General features: G+C 33.3%; 1 protein-coding gene across 12 annotated transcripts; it reads left to right on the forward strand.

Moving 5' to 3' along the window:
• The first annotated feature begins 939 nt into the window (after nt 1-939).
• LOC8285404 (ubiquitin C-terminal hydrolase 12) lies at nt 940-21438 on the forward strand. 12 transcript variants are annotated; one of them, XM_015716403.3, is made up of 32 exons: nt 940-1182; nt 1465-1531; nt 1950-2097; nt 2174-2331; nt 4346-4611; nt 4688-4906; nt 4988-5096; nt 5178-5293; nt 5621-5719; nt 7721-7830; nt 8701-8775; nt 9207-9285; nt 9362-9511; nt 9606-9686; nt 9921-10040; nt 12545-12667; nt 15612-15689; nt 15802-15890; nt 15967-16075; nt 16186-16254; nt 16361-16471; nt 16848-16903; nt 17002-17179; nt 17270-17371; nt 17468-17539; nt 17772-17837; nt 19028-19093; nt 19489-19572; nt 20015-20131; nt 20267-20341; nt 20441-20527; nt 20716-21438. In XM_015716403.3, exons 1-32 carry the CDS (start codon nt 1153-1155, stop codon nt 20755-20757), a joined length of 3351 nt encoding a protein of 1116 aa, XP_015571889.1. In that variant the 5' UTR covers nt 940-1152; the 3' UTR covers nt 20758-21438. The 12 variants fall into 12 exon arrangements, with proteins under 12 accessions (XP_015571889.1, XP_048231447.1, XP_015571891.1 ...); XM_015716405.3 differs by having other exon boundaries at nt 986-1182; nt 20018-20131; XM_015716407.3 differs by having other exon boundaries at nt 986-1182; nt 1953-2097.
• Nucleotides 21439-21863: the final 425 nt, after the last annotated feature.

A 21863-nucleotide genomic window follows, 5' to 3' on the forward strand; every position in this document is an offset into this window, starting at 1 on the left:
GTTAAGCCTTATAGTACTGTGAATGCTAAATACACTTAGATGCGTGCCTAGAATGTTATTATTATGTAATTTGTGCAACACTTTTATAATGGAACATTGGAAAGCTATTTTATTTTTATTTTTTAATTATTAATTTTTGAAGATAAAACTTAATTACTAATGTTATTATGTAATTAATAATATTTAACTAATTATAAAATTAAAAATAAAATATAAAATTTTGACTGATAAATATATTAAAGGGACAAATATATTTTTGGTGTCTAAATTTGTCAAAAAATAATAATTGAGTGATTAAACTCTTAGTGACAGTTTGTAAGAAAATAATAAAATAATATTTTTAGTAGGTCATACATTATAAACACCGATGTTGATTTTTTTCGTATGTTAAAAGAGATGAAAAATAAGAAATATAAGGTAAAAACAATAAAATGATAAATCTATCCATCATATGTAAACGTGTTTTTACCAAGTTATTATAGTTTTATAGCACAATAAATATTAGGATTCATGAATTGAAAATTAAGGATTAAAACTATTAAATTAAGAATTAATAGAGGTTAGAGAAAGAAAATTATATAAGGTAAAATTTATTCTAATCTATATTACTAATAAATTTATTTTTAGTTTTTGAGTCAATAATTTTTACTCTCTATAAAAATTTAAGAAAAATCTGAAAATCATCTATTAAAAATACTATTTTATTATTCTTTTATAGATTAACACAACAATTATTAATTTTAAAAATTTAATGACTTGATTATCTTTTTTTGATAAATTTATATACTAAAAATGTAATTATTTTTATATTAAAAGATAAAAATTAATATTAAAAGGAAATATTTTTAGTTAGATGACAAAAAATAAAAATTATAATATTTAAATGTTAAAGGAGCAAGTAACATAATATAAAATATTCAGGCTAAAAGGTAATTAGCCGTTCTTTTCCACCTCTTTACTTTTCATCCAGTCCTTCTACTCTTAACATATCCTGAAATGCCCAAATTGCCCCCTTCCTTGTAACGAAACCCCTTCCCTTTTTCTACACTCAGCTTACGTTGCAGAACTCTCTCTTTCTCTCTCCGTCTCTCTCTCAAATTTCTACTTCGCAGTTTCTCCGATTCCTCGATCGGACGTTCACCATAACTACCCATGACTCTGATGACTCCTCCACCATTAGATGTAATAATCTCCATAAAACCCTTCGTCTCTGATTACACACTCGCTGACCACTTCTTCTTTCTCTCTCTCGATCTCTCTCTCGCGTACTTCAATTCAATTTCGATTACGAAATGAAAAATGAATAGCTTCAAGTATTCTTAATGTTTGATTAATTAAGTTAACCTTATAATAGTAATGAATTCGTTAAATTTGTGGTTAGCTCTTAGGGTTTCGATCAGCAGATCCAAGCTCTCGCATTGACTGTGTTTTTGTTTTTCTGTTGTTGATTTGAAATAATTATAGCAGCAAGAGGACGATGAAATGTTAGTCCCTCACACTGAGTTCACTGAAGGTCCTCAGCCTATGGAAGGTACACTGACTTCATTTTTATTGTTTCTACTATGTAGCATTTTGATGTAATTGTTGTTGTTATTATAATTACTGTTATGTTTATAGTTTAATTGAGTTCAACTGATTATTGTTCAATTTTGCATTGTTCGACTCTGGAAGCTAGAATTATGAAATTTGTTTAAAATGTTGGTTTTGAGTTTTCCAGTTGGTTATGCACAGCTAGAGATTGAGTGTAATATTGGTTTCTAATGTCTTATTCTTGGTTAATCCTTTTCTGGAGTTTAGATTTTTATTTATTACTTAAATTGAGTTATCCTTTATTACTGAGCCTCAAGAGAAACTTTGTGAAGTTGGATAATATTTATTTCTTGTACTTATGCTATTTCATTCTCTTTTTGATGTCTGCTTGCTGATTATGTGGCTATTATTATTTTTAGTAGCACCTGCAGAAACAGCAAGTGCAGTTGATGCGCAGTCAGCTGATGATCCACCATCAGCAAGGTTCACATGGACAATTGATAATTTCTCGAGGCTCAATACCAAGAAGCTCTACTCTGATGTTTTCATTGTTGGAGGCTATAAATGGTAATTTGATCTCTTACTACCACTGCTTACCTGATTTAGTTAATCTTTTTCTGACTTTTAAAATTTGCATTGGCAGGCGGATTCTAATTTTTCCAAAGGGGAACAACGTGGATCATTTGTCAATGTATTTAGATGTCGCAGACTCTGCAACTTTGCCATATGGGTGGAGCAGATATGCTCAATTTAGTTTATGCGTTGTCAATCAAATTCATCAAAAATACTCTATTCGGAAAGGTATTATATTGTACTGGTGGCATGGCATGCCCTATCTATCTTATCATTAGGTGTCTCTGATAGATGTCCAGACATTTTTGCCAGAATCTTTACTGATTCAGAGCTTCGTTTGATTTAGACATGCAAGTTACCTTCTTCTTTTTACCTACTAATTGGGAAGTCAATTTTATTTTTTCAGCATAGCTGGTTTTCACTATAATTTGAGTCTGTTCTGAAGAAATTGCTATCTCTGGTGTGATTTGGGTTATGTTTTTCCTTTCCTGTCAATTTCATTATTTTGTCTAGTTTTAAATTTTTCTTGGGAAATTTGCTCTGCTTGTATCATTGGTAAACTTTGCTTGATTTCAAAGTGATTGGTGTATACGTGAATGTGCCCATATCATATATCTATGTCTTTCATGTTAATCTGTAAATTCTTCTTCAATTTCACTGGATACTTCTTGGACGACTGCTAGATTAAAAGATTTCCTTGAGTTTAATTTTTATCCTTTTACTATATCCATGTCATTCATGTCATTCTATAAATTATTTATTGCATTAAGTATTTCTTCAAGGACTGCTAGATTAAAAGAATTTTGTCTTTTTCAATTCTTTCCTCTTACAGTGCAATTCTTGTGGGACTAAAATGACTGTAGAATACTTATGTTCAGAATAGGAAAAAGATTCTCTACATTAAACATGTATATGGTTAATGAATTATCTCAGGTACATGTGTAAAACTCAAAACACACATATGGTATCAAGTATGAATCATTTTTGGATTCATCCAGTGGTGAGTTATAATTTTGGGTTTAATCTTGCTCTCGAATCTTGAAAGTTCTCCTTAGAGTCTCTGTAAATAATGATTTCAGTAGGTCATACTGAGTTTTTGGTTTGGGGATAATTTATCATTTGAGGTTATGAGTGCGTGAAGAATGATGGTCTGGATTTCCTCAAGCGGTAATGAGAGTGGCAACTGCTATTTTGTTAATTTAGTGCTTGTACTGCCTATTTACAGATTGTAGTTGTTGAAATGGATCTTGGTTATAGTAAATAAGTTTGTTGTAAAAGTAACTGACTTCACTCAGTTATTTCTTTATTTTTGCTTTTTTTGTATTTATTTCAATTATTTTTCTTATTATATGGACTAATAGGATTTGCTTTCATATGTTGACATAACATTTCTGAGAAAACCTTTAATATGTTCACATTACATTTTTGCAGAGTTATTTTTAGCTAAGATCTAGTTTATCTGAATCTGGGTAGTATTATATTCTATATTTTCCAAAAGTTTCTTTAGATTTTCCTAGTGTTTTGAATTGTGAAAATTCACGTTCATATATGGGTCTTCATATCCTGTATTTTGGAACATAGATTTCAATCTGTGGCCAATCATCTATCAAATTGCTATATCTGAAGTAATTTGAGGTAAAACTGGTTTGAATCTTAGCTATAACAGTTCTTCCAAACAATGGTATATTATTAACGTGGCCACAAGCGTTGTTGAACAACTTATTAACATCAGAAATGTTGTGAAATTATTCATAAGTAATAATATCGTGAAAGAATAATTTCCATAGTAAAAGAAAAAAGGGAAAATATTGTTAAGCTTCAAAAATAAATTAGATAAAGTGTAAGAAGTTTTTTTTGCATAAACATAGTACACTAAATTTCTTAAACCTGATTTTTGTCCTCATTAAAATCTGTCTTGGCGCGAAACATTGCGTCTATAATTATGGGAGGGGGAGAAAACAAGTGACTTATCTATTTATTAAAAGAAAGTTTTTCAGCTGAACTGTCTATTTCAGCTGACTGCAGTGGTATTATTGAGCTCCCTTACTTTTTTTCTTGGTAGTAAATTGTTAGATAGCCCTTTTAGGTTGATATTATTTATTAACCATGTATATTTTTGTTTATCCATTCAAACTTTTCCTCTTTATTGTACTTTTATATGTAGTCTAGTTATGTTAAATCTTTGGCAATGACCAATGGTTAAGGTTTCTTTTTTTTTTTTTTCTTTTCCTGCTTGCTGCAGACACACAGCACCAATTCAATGCACGTGAGAGTGATTGGGGCTTCACTTCATTCATGCCCCTTGGAGAATTGTATGACCCTGGTAGAGGTTATCTTGTCAATGATACATGTGTAGTTGAAGCTGATGTTGCTGTCCGTAGGGTCATTGATTACTGGTCTCATGATTCCAAAAAGGAGACTGGTTATGTTGGACTTAAGAACCAAGGAGCTACCTGCTATATGAACTCTCTCCTTCAAACACTGTATCATATTCCTTATTTCAGAAAGGTTAGTGTGCTTAGTTTCAGTAACTTGGAAGTTTTGTGATTTATTGCAAGCCCATGTCTGGAAACGTTATTTGCAGGCTGTGTATCATATGCCAACAACCGAGAATGATATGCCATCGGGGAGCATTCCTCTGGCTTTGCAGAGTTTATTCTATAAGCTTCAATATAGTGACACCAGTGTAGCAACAAAAGAGTTAACAAAATCTTTTGGCTGGGACACATATGATTCTTTCATGCAGCATGATGTGCAAGAACTTAATAGGGTTCTTTGTGAAAAGCTTGAAGATAAAATGAAGGTATAAAGGTTTCATAATATCAGGCTTTCATTGCTAATTTATGGAGGACTAGTAAGTTTGTATTGTTGTTTTACTGCTCAGGGAACAGTTGTGGAGGGCACAATACAACAGTTATTTGAAGGGCACCATATGAATTATATTGAGTGCATCAATGTAGACTATAAGTCAACGAGAAAGGAATCTTTTTATGGTACACATTTGGGTTGCACTGAGTAACTAGATTATCAAGATTCATCTTTTGGGCCTCACAGGATTTTATAAATAATTGTAGATCTTCAGCTTGATGTCAAAGGCTGTCGGGATGTTTATGCTTCTTTTGACAAATATGTGGAGGTGGAGCGTCTTGAGGGTGATAATAAATATCACGCTGAGCAACATGGCTTGCAGGTGAGATGCTTTTGGGAGATGGGTACTTTAGCTTTTATACATGTAAAGGTGCTTTTGGGACTAGTCAAATATTAAGACTTTGTTTGAATGATTATTTGCATTTGAGCACCTTGCCTCATAACTAACACTTTAGTTCAAACCTTGACCTATCATTTAATTTTGAAGTGAATAAGCATTATGAAATAATTTATTTATCCATGTCTTTCTACTTTTCTGGTGGTTCTTATTCTATTCTAATATTTATTTGGCAATTACTTTCTAGTTTTTTCTTAAATTCTGTTCTTTCTGAATTTTTTATCTAATATGCTTGATATTTGACTTTTCCAGGATGCTAGGAAGGGTGTCCTATTTATTGACTTTCCCCCTGTTCTTCAACTTCAATTGAAACGGTTCGAATATGATTTCATGCGGGATACTATGGTAAAGGTTAGTTGTTGACTATATTCTATGTTTCATAGATTACAAATTTCCTACCCCAGCCGCCGGATTCAAACATGAGGCCTCCAAATTGAGATCCCAGAACTTTTTCTTTTCCTAGAATTTCTTGGGAATAGGGAATTTGTTTATGATGACAAATATTGGTTAACTTTATACATTTCAATTTTAACATGAAGGTGGGGAAGTTTTAGATTAACAGCAGCTTTCACGTAAAAATAGAAGAAAAATGAGGATTTTATTGTTTTAGTGCTCTGTGTTCCCACTGTTCTACTTGCTCTGCATGCTCGCACCTTTATGTTACTTTCACCTTGATGAGTCAATGATGAGATTGTCTCAAGTTTGGCTTTCATCTTGTAAATAATAAAAAATCAAAATATCATGCTTGGTATGTATGTCATGTAATGACAAGGAAAGACAGCTCTCCATGAGGTAATTTCAAAGTGCTTTCTCCATATGCTATATTTGGTGTAGGCCTTTTGAGTTCCTAGCTTTGGCAAGGTGTTTTTGAGCTTAATGTCATGCTTTTGTTCCATAGGAACCTAACACTCAAGACTAGGATAATGTCCCATAGGAACCTAACACTCAAGACTAGGATAACACGCTTTGCCTCAGTTGAAGTCTATTAGTAGGGTTCAATCTAAATGCTTATTTTGATGTTTCAAATCTTTATCTTCTATTTTTCTTTTTAAATTTCTTGCTTTCTTCGTTTGTTCAAAGTTGGCCTTCACGTTTGTCCCTTAGAGTGCACCTTTTGAGATTGTCATTCACTACTGACTTTTACTTCTTTATTTACTGCAAGACTACTTAGGATGTACTGCACTGCTGTCGTGTTTGATTAGATACGTTGAAAACTGCTTTGGTAATGGCCACTAATACTAGTATAACCCTTGAGGAGAGATTTTAGCTGATTAATATGTTTAAACATCTAATGAGAGAGGATTTTGTTTATGGAGCAGTTATATCAGAGAATGTGAGAGGTATAAGATGTTAAAGTTGAATTATTTGGGGTTATATAATCTTATGGGGATGTCAAGGAGAGTGCTGCGATCAAATAATTTTGAGCATTCAAGAAAGTGAACTTCTTAAAGATCAGGGTTTCAAAGGCATTATTTATTACAAAAAAGATATAACTGTCTCTTCTCCTATTTCAGTTGATTTTCCATTTCCAATGTCATTTTCTTGTGAAAAAATTGGAAAACATGCTCTCTTATTAACATTTCATTATAATAGCAATTATATTGGAAGATACATTGTGTTAGGTGCTTTTATTTAAACATTGTGGTAGTGGCCATGTTCAAGTGATGTTGCCATGGTGGTAGGTGGTTAGTGGCATTTGAGATGATTGATGCTGATAGAAATGACATCAGTGGGCTAATTTCTTGGTGGTATTAGTACTGTGATGATAGCATCAAAGCTCAAAGTTGGCAGCCTAGTTGTGGTACTAATGATGGTAGTGTCATGGTAAAGGGCTGGGAGCATGAGTGCTCGTGGTGGTGATGATGATAGTACTGATGTCAAGTTTGTGGTTGTGATTATGATGCCCAGTGCTGGTGGAGAAGTGGTGCCAATGATGTTCTTGATGGTGGTAGAGTGCTCATAGCCATTGCGGCAGAGGCGGTGGTGATGATATGATTGTAGCCTCTAATGATGTGCTTGTGTTGGGCGCAACAATTTGGTGCAGGTGTTGATGGTTTTGTAAATGGTGATGTGGTGATAGTAGTGCATTGCAAAATATATAATTGTGAAATTATCAGTTAGAAAGCAATAGAAAACATGTTTTATCCGTTTGTTAAATTTCTCTTCCCAGAGGGGTGCTGTCATTTTGTTAAATTGTTTGCCTATTTTTCTTTAATAGGGTTGCTTAACTTGCAACTTGTTATTAAGATACATATGCCTTCTTAGTTATGCATTTTCATGGGTTCCTCCTTCTAGATTGGCTTTTTGCTCTCAGCTGTATTGCTTCATCTATTTCACTGATGATGCCTGCAGATAAATGATCGCTATGAGTTCCCTTTGCAACTTGATCTTGATAGAGAAGATGGTAAATATTTGTCTCCTGAGGCAGACAGAAGTGTCCGAAACCTGTATACTCTTCACAGGTAAAATTTTTGTTACAAAAGAATTTGAGAACAAAATTATATCTCTAAAAGTAGATCATTTACTTGTGAAACCTTGCGGACATCATGCATTTGAGAGAAACTGATGGTTTGGTCCTTGGGTTAATCACTGGAAATGGGGGAATTAGTAACTAAGCTGCGCCAACTTTTTAAAGGAAAGATCTCTAGTGATGGAAAATATAATTTAATAATTATATGATGAAGACATATAAAATTGATTAGCTTGAATGAGTCAGAAAGCTATGGATATGAAGACCACTCTTGGACAATGTTGAACATTTGCATAGGTGGCTAACCATTTTTGAACAATGGATCAATTTCCTTGCACTAGAGGGGCCGAAATCAGGCTCAAGAAATATGTGTTATGTCTTGATTTTATCATTTAGTGTAAATATTCTAGTAGTGCAACTGTTGAATGCTGTCTGCAATCATTCAATACCTTCACTTGTCATATGTTTATTTCTCCTCTTAGTAATATCCAAAATGAATGCTTACTTACATTTACAACCTTGTACGGCCATTGACATCTTATTGTTCCTTTTCTCTGTTCGTATTCTTATTTATCCTGTCATGGTTTTTTCCCTCATCCTGATTACTTTCTCTTTCACCATGACTGCTTAAGATATGCTGTTATATTGATACAAATGGTATTTATTTGGTTGCTTTCCATTTGTGTGATGGGGTTTCTTTGTTGTACTTCTTGGTTAGACTTGTCATTGAATAATGTAATTGCATTTCTGATTTGAAGTACTGGTTCGCTTTTGTTGGTTGTACTTTAACTGATGAATATAAATTTTATTCTTCTGATATGTATACTGAAATGATAATTATGGTCTTTTGTTTGTTTTTCAGTGTTTTAGTTCATAGTGGTGGTGTGCATGGTGGGCACTACTATGCTTACATCCGGCCAACCCTCTCAGATCAATGGTATGCATTATGTCCCAGAAGCTGTTTTCTTTGAATATTTTGAACCATCTATGTTAGAGTACTTGTCTAATTCACTTACCAAGTTGTAATCCTAAATTGTCTAATTGTGCAGTTAATTTGAGGGAGTTTGTAAGCTATGCCATTTTTTTTTTGTATCACATTTGTTTTATTCAAATTTTCTGGACTCTACAGGGAGAGGTTATCCATGTTAAAAGGGTTTCTTGTTAGCGTATGTCATTCTGGATTTGGATGGTTTTAACTAGGCATTTTCTATAACAAGTGTGCTTAGACTTTGAAATTTGCACATGCTCTTTTCAACTTGTTCAAATAGCTCTTGCTTTCTCTTTCAGTTCCCTTATAATGTTAATGCATTATTTAACTTGGTTATCTTATTTGGGAACTTCCTGATTATTTTGACTTTTGGCATATAGGTTTAAATTCGATGATGAGCGGGTAACTAAAGAGGATATAAAAAGGGCGCTAGAGGAGCAGTATGGTGGGGAAGAAGAGGTAACTATTTCTGACATTTTTTGTCAATTTTTACGTATTTTAGTTGAGCTTTTATTTTCCTTAAATTATCTTGTAGCAGTTACCACAGGCAAATCCTGGCTTCAACAACTCTCCCTTCAAGTTTACAAAATATTCAAATGCTTATATGCTTGTGTATATACGCGAAAGTGACAAAGAAAAGATAATTTGTAATGTGGATGAGAAGGACATTGCCGAACACCTGAGGGTGAGATGTTGATATTAATTTTTCCCTCTTTGTATTTCTGCTTTTTTGGTTGTTGAATAATTTCTTATATGCATATCAAATTAAATCATTCCAGATAAGGTTGAAGAAAGAACAGGAAGAAAAGGAACAAAAGAGAAAGGAAAAAGCTGAGGCCCACTTGTATACTATCATAAAGGTAAGAAATTTCCATATTTTATCTTTTTAGTTTTCCCATGGTCCCCTAGGGCCTTCCCATTCAAAGCATGACAAGAATATGGGAGCATATGCTTGTCCTGCATGAATCATCATCCCACATGCACAGAGAGAAATGTTTCATTTACATGCACTGGCATACCCCTACTTCTTATTAATAAAATGCTGATTTATCTAATGGAACATCAGTCATGATTTAGTTATTCTGTGCCTTTAGGTTGCTCGTAGTGAGGATCTGCTTGAACAGATTGGGAAGGATATATATTTTGATCTTGTAGATCATGACAAAGTTCGTAGTTTCCGCATTCAGAAACAAATGCCCTTTAATCTTTTCAAGGTACCTTTCTGCTTTGCTCTTTCACTCCTTTGAGGTCTCTTTTCTCTTTAGCATATACAACTTGGTGATGCCTGCCTGTTTGTATCTAAGAACTGCTGAACCAGTGTTTGTGGCTAACTTACATATCGCAAGTCTTAATTAGGAACATTTCTAAACGTCCTAAATTTTCAGTAAGCTGATAACTAGTAGCTTTAGTTGATGTCCTATAGATAGATGGACTAAATGAAATCCTGAAGTTTGATTCCTTTGTCATGCATGCAGTATATGTAGTTTATTACTTACTAGTTTGTGGGATACCTAATCAAACAGATTCAATTGCTTGTTCTACAACATATTTGTTTTATAAAATATTCTTATGCAGATAATCTAGTTGTGTGACTTAAATCTTGAGGGAAGTTGTTTAATACAACATGACAATTATGCAGGCTTCAGCTCAATGTTGTAGCCTTTATCCTAAAAGTTTAAATTAAAGCGCAAATGCTTTTACATTGTAGGGCATTCCAAACGAACTACTCAACCAATTTTGAATTAGTAAATGTCAAATCTAATTTTGGTTCATCCTTCTACTCGTACACTTAATGATAGAAAAGCTGCTCTTATTTCATATCACGTTAATAGCTTGAACCAACTTGTAGTACATACATTAAATATCTAAATAAAACTTTGGGAAATTTAGAAGTAAAAAAGTTTTAGAATACCTCATTCAAGAATTGTTTTTGATCCAATCCCTAGGAATCAATAGAAAAGGCAAATCCCTTGTGATACACCAGATTTGGCTTGGTTATTGATAGAGTGAATAGATCTGCCATTTTTCGAAATCTCTCTTTTGATACAAATTCACGGTGTAACGTGTACTCGCCTGACATCTAGGTTGCATGGGAACGTGACACAACAAGACACAATATGGGGATGCAAGACTTTCTAAAAAAACTAGAAAACAAAACGCTAGAAAAACGTTATATATATATATATATATATATATATATATATACACACATTTATTTATACACTTTAAAAATATTAATATTAGTAATTCAATATCAAAACTTTATTAAAATAAAATAAAATATGTGATAAATAAAATATTTATAAGTTATGCCAATATTTTTAAATAAAATTTAAATAAGCAATAATTATTTATGAAAAATTTAAATATAAAAAAAAATAAATGGCTATTCTAGATTTTCTGCTGCATCATCATCTTTGTTATCATCAATATCATCCGTAAAAATTAGATATGAAATAATTCATATATATTAATAATTGAATGAAGTAGAAATTAGATACAATTAATATAATTGGTCATGTTAGCATATAATAATTATTATATGAAAAGTGAGTTATATAGTTAATATCACCAAAATGCTAACTAATATTTGCTAGATTTTTTTAAAAATAGCTATTTCCTATAGACAAAGAGAAGAACAATGTATGAATAGAATATATGTATATAGAGAATTTTAAATGTAAAAGAATTTAAAATTATGAATTTTAATATAATTAAAAAAATTAAATGATAGGAAAAAGTTGAGAAGCCAAATAAATAGGAAAAGAAATTAAAAATCCTTCTTAAAGTAGGAAATCCAATTAAATAGAAAAAATTTCATCTCTAAATAGAAATAGAAATAAATAATAAAAATTAAAAATCCTTCTCAAAAGTAGGAAATTCAATTAAATAGAAGTATTTTCCTTAAAAAGTTTCTCAGAGTTTCCAAAAATAAATAAAAAAAATAAAAAATAATAGGAAACATCTTTTGAATTCCAAGACATGTCTGAAGGTTTTCAAAGAATCTCAGTGTCCGAAACGTGCCTGACACTGAAACGTAGCCCATTTTGAAGCTTCCGTGCAACCTGGCTTTGTGGTTTAGCATTTTAGGTCGCTGTGTGTTTTATTTTAGTTTATTAGATCTTGCTGTTTAATCTATTATCACTTTCATATCATTTTTGGCTATTGCCAATAAAATCATACATCTTAATGTGCCAAGAAACAATTACGTTTGACTGCTATCCGTGTGGCGTCTGCATTAGTAGACTCATGACATCATATACTGTTCATTTCCTTTTGTTTGAAGTTCACTGTGAAATCAAACATCACATGCACAATTCTTTTTCCTTTCTAGGCACATGGAGGATGCAAATATTTGAATATTGGTTTTAAGTATTGAGTGATTATTGTTGAGGGCTCATTGCTCTTTTGTGACCAGAAGGTCTTAATAGTTGCCTTTCCTTTGACTCTTGCAAAGGGCTCTTGGATTGGTGATGCCCTTTGTGATGTTCTTTTTACATAACACAGGTACTAGAAAACTAGAATTTTGATGATGTTGGTCAAAATATATGAAATGAAACTACATATGGCAAAATCATAGGAAAAGAAAAAGATAAGACCTAAGCAAAAAGCACTATATTGTATGATATTCTTCCACACTTTTCGATTTTCCCTGCAACATCTCTACGTGTAGATTTTGTACGCATACATGGTATTCTGATTGTCAAGGCCTCTGCAGGAAGAAGTTGTCAAAGAGTTTGGTATACCAGTTCAATTTCAACGTTTTTGGTTATGGGCGAAGCGGCAAAACCATACATATCGTCCAAATCGACCATTGACTCCTCAGGAAGAAGCACAATCTGTGAGTACATATCTATGTTTCGCCTCTTTTGCCTTGGTAGTTGGTGAGTTATAGAATACTATTGTATTATGTTATTTGGGTGCAGGTATTCAATGTAAATATTTGTGAGTGGGGCTTGCCTACTTTTTCTTCTTTGCAATTACACACACATGGGCACATGCACATACATATTAATATATGTATACACACACGTTCTATGGTATTAGGTATCTTCTTTTGACATGGGTACTTTAGGGTAGAGTAGTCAATCACCATGCAAAATGACTTGGTTGACATGGTAAAATATATCCAGTATTAAGGCACAAACTTTTATTTAGTGAGCATGATCCAACAGTATAGTAAATGTAAATCCAATTGTCAGTTTGAAAACATATGTATGATACAAAGTGTGGCACAACTTTATATGTGCGCTTATAAGGTTCTGCTGGGGGGAAATTCTATGTGATATTATATGGATTCTGAAATTTGGACTTTGGTTACATGGTATGATGGAAATATGACAATGGCTGGTAAATAATTGGGTGTTTAGATATAAGAATACAATTGTTTTGTAACTTGAAATTTAGGCTGCTGAGCAAGGCACTATGGATGGCCTTCACTACATGGTTCCCTAAGCTTGTAGGAATCCTCTTTTAGTCTATGTGAAAATGGCCATATATCTATAGCTCAGTAATTTTATTCCTTGTCCTTGTCTGGAGAAGTTGTATTCAATAAAAGCCATTTCTGTTATTTATTTGCAGAACTTAGCTTGAAGTTTTAAAAGAATGTATTCTATGATTCTGTATCAATATTCATGTGACCTTTATTTTAATATCTTCTCAAACTGATACTGGTATGCCTAGCATAGTTAATCTCTTTTCCTGTTTCTCTAATTTCTAATGCTACAGTCGCATGCAAGTCCCTTAAATATGAGGTTTACAAGATATGTTAATCCGCAAAAAGAAAAATGTTATATGTAGGATTTGGCATTATGAGTCCTATAAAGTGAAAGAAACATAGAATATTACTTATTTTAGCTTTCCTCTACTACAATGCTTAGAGGATAATCGCTCTTAGGGCGGGCCTTTCCCACAAGATGGACTTGGGTCACAACTAGAACTTGGAATATGCATTGAAAACTAAATTGATTTGTATTTGTGTATGGAGGGGTGGGTAGAGGACTTAATGGATTTCTAACGTAAGATACACGCAAAGAATTTTCCTTCCAACTGGAATAGTCTATACAATTTCTGAAGCACCAATGCAGTTGTCACATAAAGCATTTAGGCCTTGATTGGAATGAGGTCTTTAAAATCTAAAAATTTTGTCAAAATCAATGGATTGTGAGAACCTGAAATCTTATAACATTTAATTCCATAGATTTATTCATACTCTCTTGTTTGGTATGTGAATCAAATCAGTGGTTTTCAAGGGTATTTATGGAATCCATAAAAAACTGAAACATTTAATTCCATGGATTTATTCACTCTCTTGTTTGGTATGTGAATCAAATCGGTGGATTTCAAAGATATTTATGGAATAAATAGAAAAACTGAAACATTTAGGTTGTTGATGAGAATCCAAGTAGCACAAGTGTAAAGATGCAAGAATCAAGTCAAAGTACAACTTATATTTCATTTTCTCAATCATGGAGCACTATATGTTGCTTTAGGCATAATTTACTCTATAGAACTCGGATTGAGGCGATCCAAAAAGGGATTGGAAAGCTAACAAAAGGGCTATAATTTTCATATTTCGGGTTTCAGCTACCTCTGCCATCTACAGATTCAAAGACGGATCTCAATTCGGAGCTGATTAGTCAATTCTCTTGATATGTGGATTGTTATTTGACTAAGTCAAATCTGTTATATGTAAAACTTTGAATAGTCAGAAACTCTTAAAACAAGGATTTTGACTAGTCAAAGTAATTTATTATTTTGCTGTTCTATTAGAATAGTGTTCAGGATATTTATTTCATTTAGGAAGTTCTTATATTATTGTACTATTAAATTAGAACTTCATTTGAATTAGGGTTTTATAGGCCTATAAATACCCATGTTGGCTAAGCATATGTATGAATTCAGTTATTAATAGACTTGTGAGTTTTCACTCTTTTGTTAGTTCTTCTGAAGAGCTATTTCAAACTTATCAAACAATTCCTTGTTTGGTGGCATTCAATCTTCGACTTATCAATTTAGTTTCACATCACTAAATCATGGCGTCTTCTATCTTTAATACCTTAGATTTGATAGTTTGATATACTTGAAAGGTCTAAGGTTTGCAACCTAAACTTGATTCTAGATTAGATTCTTGGCAATGACATCAATCGTGCTATGGGTTTAACTCTTTGTTATAGGTTAAGTTTGTATCAGTTGTGGGAACCTATTTGTGTATCTACTAAAGTTGTGTGTGGCCAAACCGTAATAGTATTGGCTTGTGCAATCATGATTCCTTATAAATGAGAAAATTTAATTAAGTACATTTGTTTGTTGAATGTTTAACAACAAAAGCTTCCAATCCTCACCATTAAACACACACGGTGCACGCATGCGATACTCTGCTGTTGTTCATGGGAGCCCCAACCTGTCCATGCAAAGCTGACCTAAAAATGTAATTGTGTCTTTCCAATTCTATCTTTTATTTCTCTTGTTAAATTCTGATTGTTTGGTATCTCTCTCACATTAATGATAGTTTATTATGTTTGCTTTCCTTTAAAAGCAAAATATGGTTATTCAATCAGTGAAGTTAAAGAATTTTCACTTGTTTTATGAAATGCTTCTTGAGGACTGTTTGTACACGGAAACAATTTTTATTTTTATGTGCACTACATGAGCCTGAACATGAAGGTAGATTTTTTATGTGATGCTTTACATCACATGCATGTTCTGGTTGTTGAGCGTCTTTGGCTTCTAAATTTTCTATATGCCCATTCTTTTTTATTTGTAACAGTAAAAACTATTTGCAGGTTGGACAATTAAGAGAGGTTTCCAATAAAGCAAATAATGCCGAGCTGAAGTTGTTTCTGGAAGTAGAATTTGGACAAGTATTATTACTGACTTCCAACATCCTTTTTTCTTTATATATAATTTTTGGATGAGTATATGAATATTAACTTTGGCCGGCCTTCATCATCTCTGATCATTATGGTATTCTAGGATTTGCGGCCTATTCCTCCTCCTGAGAAGACTAAAGAGGATATTCTCCTCTTTTTTAAACTTTATGATCCGTCGAAAGAGGAGCTCCGGTAATCACAGTTTCTGGGTGTTATTATTCGCTTATGTACAAATATGGTTAGTTAAGCTCATCTTCTCTGATGACAGATATGTCGGGAGGCTATTTGTAAAGGGGGCTGGAAAGCCATTAGAGATATTGACAAAGCTAAATGAAATGGCTGGCTTTGCTTCTGATCAAGAGATTGAACTATATGAGGTGTGCAATCCAGATTTATTTTATAGTTATGGTATAGCACAATAGATGCATCAACTAGTTACAACAATTTTTTGGCCCATCAATTATCTTACTATTGCCATTGGGCGCAGGAAATAAAATTCGAACCTAATGTCATGTGTGAACACATTGACAAGAAGCTCACGTTTCGTGCTAGTCAGGCATGTAAAATCAAGTTCTAATGCGAATTCTTTTTTATTTTTATTTAGTTGGTGTTGCAGTTACCTTTTATTTATCTTTGTTTTCATTCTCCTTGGTTTTATGTAGCTTGAAGATGGGGATATTGTTTGCTTTCAAAAGTCCGCTCAAGATGGAGGTGGTGAACAATGCCGTTACCCAGATGTACCTTCATTTCTTGAATATGTACATAACCGTCAGGTATGCTATGAAATATTCCAATAAGAATGACATCTAATATTTACTTTCTTGTACAAGCTGCTACCCAGAGTTTGGTTTGCTATGTGGTTGTGAATGGTAGTTCTCATCTGTCTTGTTGCAACATTGTGTTTGACTTGATATTTATAATGACTGAAACTATTCTATGAAGTGTATCAAAACAAAAATGAATCCATATATCTGCCCTTACAAGTTTTAGGAACACTCTACCTTTTTTAAGCCTGCTGTTTGATGATTTACTTTAAAAGATGGATTGCACTAATAGGTATGTTAGTGAATTAGAAATACCATTGTCATTTTGAAGTTTGGCTTGATGGTTTTTGTATTTAAAGTTGTTTTTACTTTTTTTGATTTGTAGGTTGTTCGCTTTCGATCTTTGGAGAAACCAAAGGAGGATGAATTTTGTCTTGAGCTGTAAGTTAATTCTTTATATATATATATATATATGGCTCGCGATTGATTATTACCCAATATTTTGTTTGCTATTTGTTTGATGTTCAATCAAACTTCAGATCAAAGCTTCACAATTATGATGATGTTGTTGAAAGAGTAGCTACGCATCTTGGCTTGGATGACCCTTCCAAAATTAGGCTTACATCTCATAACTGTTATTCTCAACAACCTAAGCCACAACCTATCAAGTACCGAGGGGTGGATCATTTGTCTGACATGCTGGCTCACTACAACCAGGTATACCAAAGTGTAGTCTGTACCAATTGTTGTTTATTTGTTTTTTGATCTGGTGATTGGAATAAATTGGTTTCTTTTGTTGCTCAATAGACATCTGACATCCTTTACTATGAAGTGCTGGATATCCCTCTGCCAGAACTGCAAGGCTTGAAAACCTTGAAAGTTGCTTTTCATCATGCCACAAAGGATGAGGTTAGTGCAGATCACCGAAAAAAAGTAACTTTTCGAATATCATATTGGTCATGATTAAAGCTATTTTGATTCATTGGATAATTTTGATGCTCTCAGGTGGTGATTCATACAATTAGATTGCCTAAACAGAGCACTGTAGGTGATGTTATTAATGACCTTAAGATAAAGGTAATGGTTGTAACTTTGTGTTCCCTTCATTTCCTTTTCCTGCCTAATTCATTGGACAATTTATGTACTGCCTTGATATCTATAAATTGCCAATGACCCGTCTTATTTTTCAGTGTAAATTATGGGTACCAGTCTCAGAATATGCACCTCATATTTCTAATTCCCAAGTGCTTTATATGATTGCTTCATTAATTGTATTATAACTGTCACTTTGTGCCTTGATTTGGAACAGGTTGAGTTGTCCCATCTCAGTGCAGAACTTAGATTGCTTGAGGTTTTCTACCACAAGATTTACAAGGTATTATGCACTTTTCCGATTCACCTGTTCCATTATAAAATAAAATAAAATATTACTTCAAATTAACATGAGGGAGTTAATCGTTTTATGGCAAAAGGTACAGATTAGTCCTTGGCCTTTATGGAAAAGTACGTTAACTGTCCAACATTCACTTTGTCTCACTTAAGCCCCAAATGTCTTAAACTGGTTCAATTAAACCATAAAGTCAACTTCGAAACTTGTAACTGTTATTCTTGGCGATCTAAGCATCATTGAAGTGCACGGATGGCGCATGCAGGATGAGCAGTTTACCAATGACTTGGGAAGACTGGTGATGCATGCGAACTAGCTGGCATACAGTGTGAACAGAGGAGAGGATGCAGCAACTTCAAGGCTTCTATTTTGGCGATTGAGGTGTTTGGGGGAAGTGAGGCTACCATTTGACAACCCATGATGAGAAAAATCGATCTGGAGAAGAATGATCGCTAACTTCTCAGCGAAGGCGGCACTTAGACCCCACGGACTATGGGCGAGAATGGGGTTGAAATTTTAGGGCTTAGTCGAAACCTTTTCAAAAACATTTATGGTTTTAATTAAACCGTTCTAAAAACTTTTAAGGCTTAAGTGAGACACTTCGAATGTTTGGTAGTTAGCTGTACTTTAAGGTAAAGGTCAATGACCCTTTTATTACTTTTGCCCAGTATTTTATTTTCCACATTTTCCCTTGATATTAAAACTCTGCCTACTTTTTGCATTAAGGCCTTATTGGCATGCTTTTCTCTAAAGTGATTTATTTAATGAAACTAGTTAAATTAGGAATTGTAGGACAATATTGTTGAAAACTTTTTCTTTATAGTTAGTCCAATGTAGCAACAAAGACAGATTTGGATTATGCTACGAATTGAACATGCACATCAGATGGGACGGCTTTTAATTTAATCAATAATCAAATTAACATTTGCTAATATCATAGCTTTTTCAACATAAAATATAAGTTCTCTTCGCATCCAGGGGTCAGGGCAGCAGTTCCATTTGGCGTTTCGGCAATGCTTGATGGGCATTACATGCTCGTTTGGTTTGCAGTACGCTGGTTGGAATTGTTGCTCATTGTACGTGGTAGTGCATGATAGTATATATATATATTATGCCTCTGTTTATTATTCATTAGTATACTTTTGGTATCTTGTGTTTAAGCAACTCTATATTTTCAGATCTTTCCCCACAATGAAAAGATTGAGAATATTAATGATCAGTACTGGACGTTACGTGCTGAGGAGGTTAGTTTCTTTCCATCTCTATCTATTCAGTTTTGCGTCCATGAACTCCATGCAGTCTTCGGATGAATTGTGAAAACCCTCTCAACTTGATATTTAAATGGCAAGGTTTATAATTAGAAATGTATCCCATTTGTTTGACATACACTAATGTGCAACATGCACATATCTTGATTCTCTTCAACCACAGACCATTATAACCTTTCCATGTTATTGATAAGATTAAAAATTTTAATATTGATCACCTAACATATATTGCAGTATGCTCAAGCTTCAGAGTGATGTGTGCTGTGTCTTCATCCCTATTTTTAAGCTACTTTCTTCAGTTGTTTTGCTTATTTAGTATTTACTTTCCCCTTGCATGCATGGGATTTGACAAATATTACTTCTTGCCTCAGATTCCAGAAGAGGAGAAAAACCTTGGTCCTAATGATCGCTTGATTCATGTTTATCATTTTATGAAGGACCCAACTCAAAATCAGGTGGTGTGCTTTTATATCGTGTTTTGGCTGATATTTTGTTAATTCTTTCCTATTCTTGTGACTCTTACTTTAATACTACATTTTATGACGGGGTTAATTGTTGTAGCCTGCCAATTAAGCTCCATTAGTTGTGTTTGCTAAAGACTCAGAACTGTGCATAACATTTATCTGCTTATAATTATGTTTGGCAAGGAGTGGAAGTTAATAAATAAGTTTAGCATTTAACCTGTTCTAATCGAAAATATCTAATAGGAATTTTACACCAGAACTATAACTAGCAGCCTCCACTTACTTTTAAAATGTCCTTATTAGCCTTTTTAACCATTACTCCTGTAACATTTGCAGTTCAACTCCCATTTATTTGATCTTGGATGAAACACATCAGTGATGTTTGGTTAGTTGAATGTTATTCATACTTATGATTCCTTTCGATATTTAACAGCAGGTTCAGAATTTTGGCGAACCATTTTTCCTGGTCATTCATGAGGGTGAGACATTGTCGGAAGTAAAAGTGCGAGTACAAAAAAAATTGCAGGTTCCTGATGAGGAGTTTGCTAAGGTAATTGGACGTTCTTTTATTCTCTATGTTTTTCTTTATATTGGTTCTCAATGTTCAAACTGTTATGTCTCTGTATATATAGTTCTTGGACATCTATTTAATAAACTTTTGCCACAAATTATCTTTTGTGCTCAGTGGAAGTTTGCTTTTCTGTCACTTGGTCGACCTGAATATCTCCAAGACTCGGACATTGTATCGAGTAGGTTTCAGGTGTGTATGCTTCTCTCTCCGTCACACAAGAGAAACAGCTCACTCAGTTTATTTACCTGTCAGTTTCATGGCATATTAAGATGTTTCTTTATGGTTCAGAGAAGGGATGTCTATGGTGCTTGGGAGCAGTATCTCGGACTGGAGCACTCTGACAATGCTCCTAAAAGGTCATATTCAGCTAATCAGGTACGTAATTTTCTTGGAAGTATAATAAGCATCGAACCTACGTGTAATGATTATGGAATAGCTAAACAATAATTTAAGATACTGATGGTGCAAGTCATCATGTGCAGACATGCACTAACGATGCTGAATGATGGGACAACTATTGTTCCTTCAAAAAGCTTTTCCCTGATGTCATCTTGATTTTGCAGAATCGGCACACGTTTGAGAAGCCAGTAAAAATCTACAATTAGGAGAATGATTAGTTGAAACTAATATGTTGGATTCATCTGGTATCCCAAAGGCATTTGCGCTGTTGCAAAAGGAGAAGAATGCAGTCAAGAGTGAGTTCTTAGTTGTGTTAGATGTGTAATTCTTTCATGTAGGGCAGGGAGGACTGTCTTAAGACCTCGATAGTTTTGACTCTCTCTTTTGCCTGCGTCTCAGGCGAAATAGATGACATTCAATCCTTATATTCCTACTGTAATTTAGTACATAAGATTTTGTTGTGGGGAATGTATAGAGAGTATAGGGTGTGTACTTGATTTTTTTTTTTTACATTTTTCCTATTAATTTCGCTCTTTTCAATCATCCCTTTGTGGATTTTTATCAGTTGTATTAGAGAATGGTAAGAGGAGACTGTATAATGTGGTATTTGGTGTACTCATTCTGGAGCTTCCTGGATTTGTGCAATTACAGAAACAGATTTGCTCTGACGTCCAGCTTTTCTATCGGCTATTTTGAATGTCATTTGACAATTCTGCGAGTGGTGGAAACCGTACTACTTGAGAAAATTACTGGAAAATACCTTCTGAGGTTTGTCCTAATAAACACTTGGGTGGTCTCTTGTCACGAAATATCAGAAGTCAGTCCTTGTTCTGTAATAAATAATTTTAATTTCTAAAATAATAATAGAAAAAAGAATCGTTAGTTTTTGTTTTTCTTTTGTATATCTAATTTTTTTCTTAGTTTCTCATGCTTTACTATCAACTAAGACACGGACAGGAAAAAGGATCATCTTTACTTTATAAAAGGCGTAATACTAGAAAATTCAAAATTCATTGTAAATATTCTGAATTTTGGCAATTTTAATGGTTTCGAATTTTGTTAATCGAATGATAAAATTGAGAATTTTCTGTTATGATGCGCCTATAAATCTTTCGGTTTGAACTAAGGCTAATTGTTAAAATTAGGATGTCAAGATTAAATTAATTAAGCAATTGGAAATTTTAATAAATTAGTCAGAATAAAAATGAGACTTTTTTCTTAAATTAGGTTAGATTTATTAAGATTGAAATGGATAAAGAGTCAAAATTATTTTGCTCAAATATATTCGATTAAAATTTTTAAATAAACTTCT

The sequence above is a fragment of the Ricinus communis genome, chromosome 6 (assembly GCF_019578655.1).
Source record: "Ricinus communis isolate WT05 ecotype wild-type chromosome 6, ASM1957865v1, whole genome shotgun sequence".
Lineage (NCBI taxonomy): Eukaryota > Viridiplantae > Streptophyta > Magnoliopsida > Malpighiales > Euphorbiaceae > Ricinus > Ricinus communis.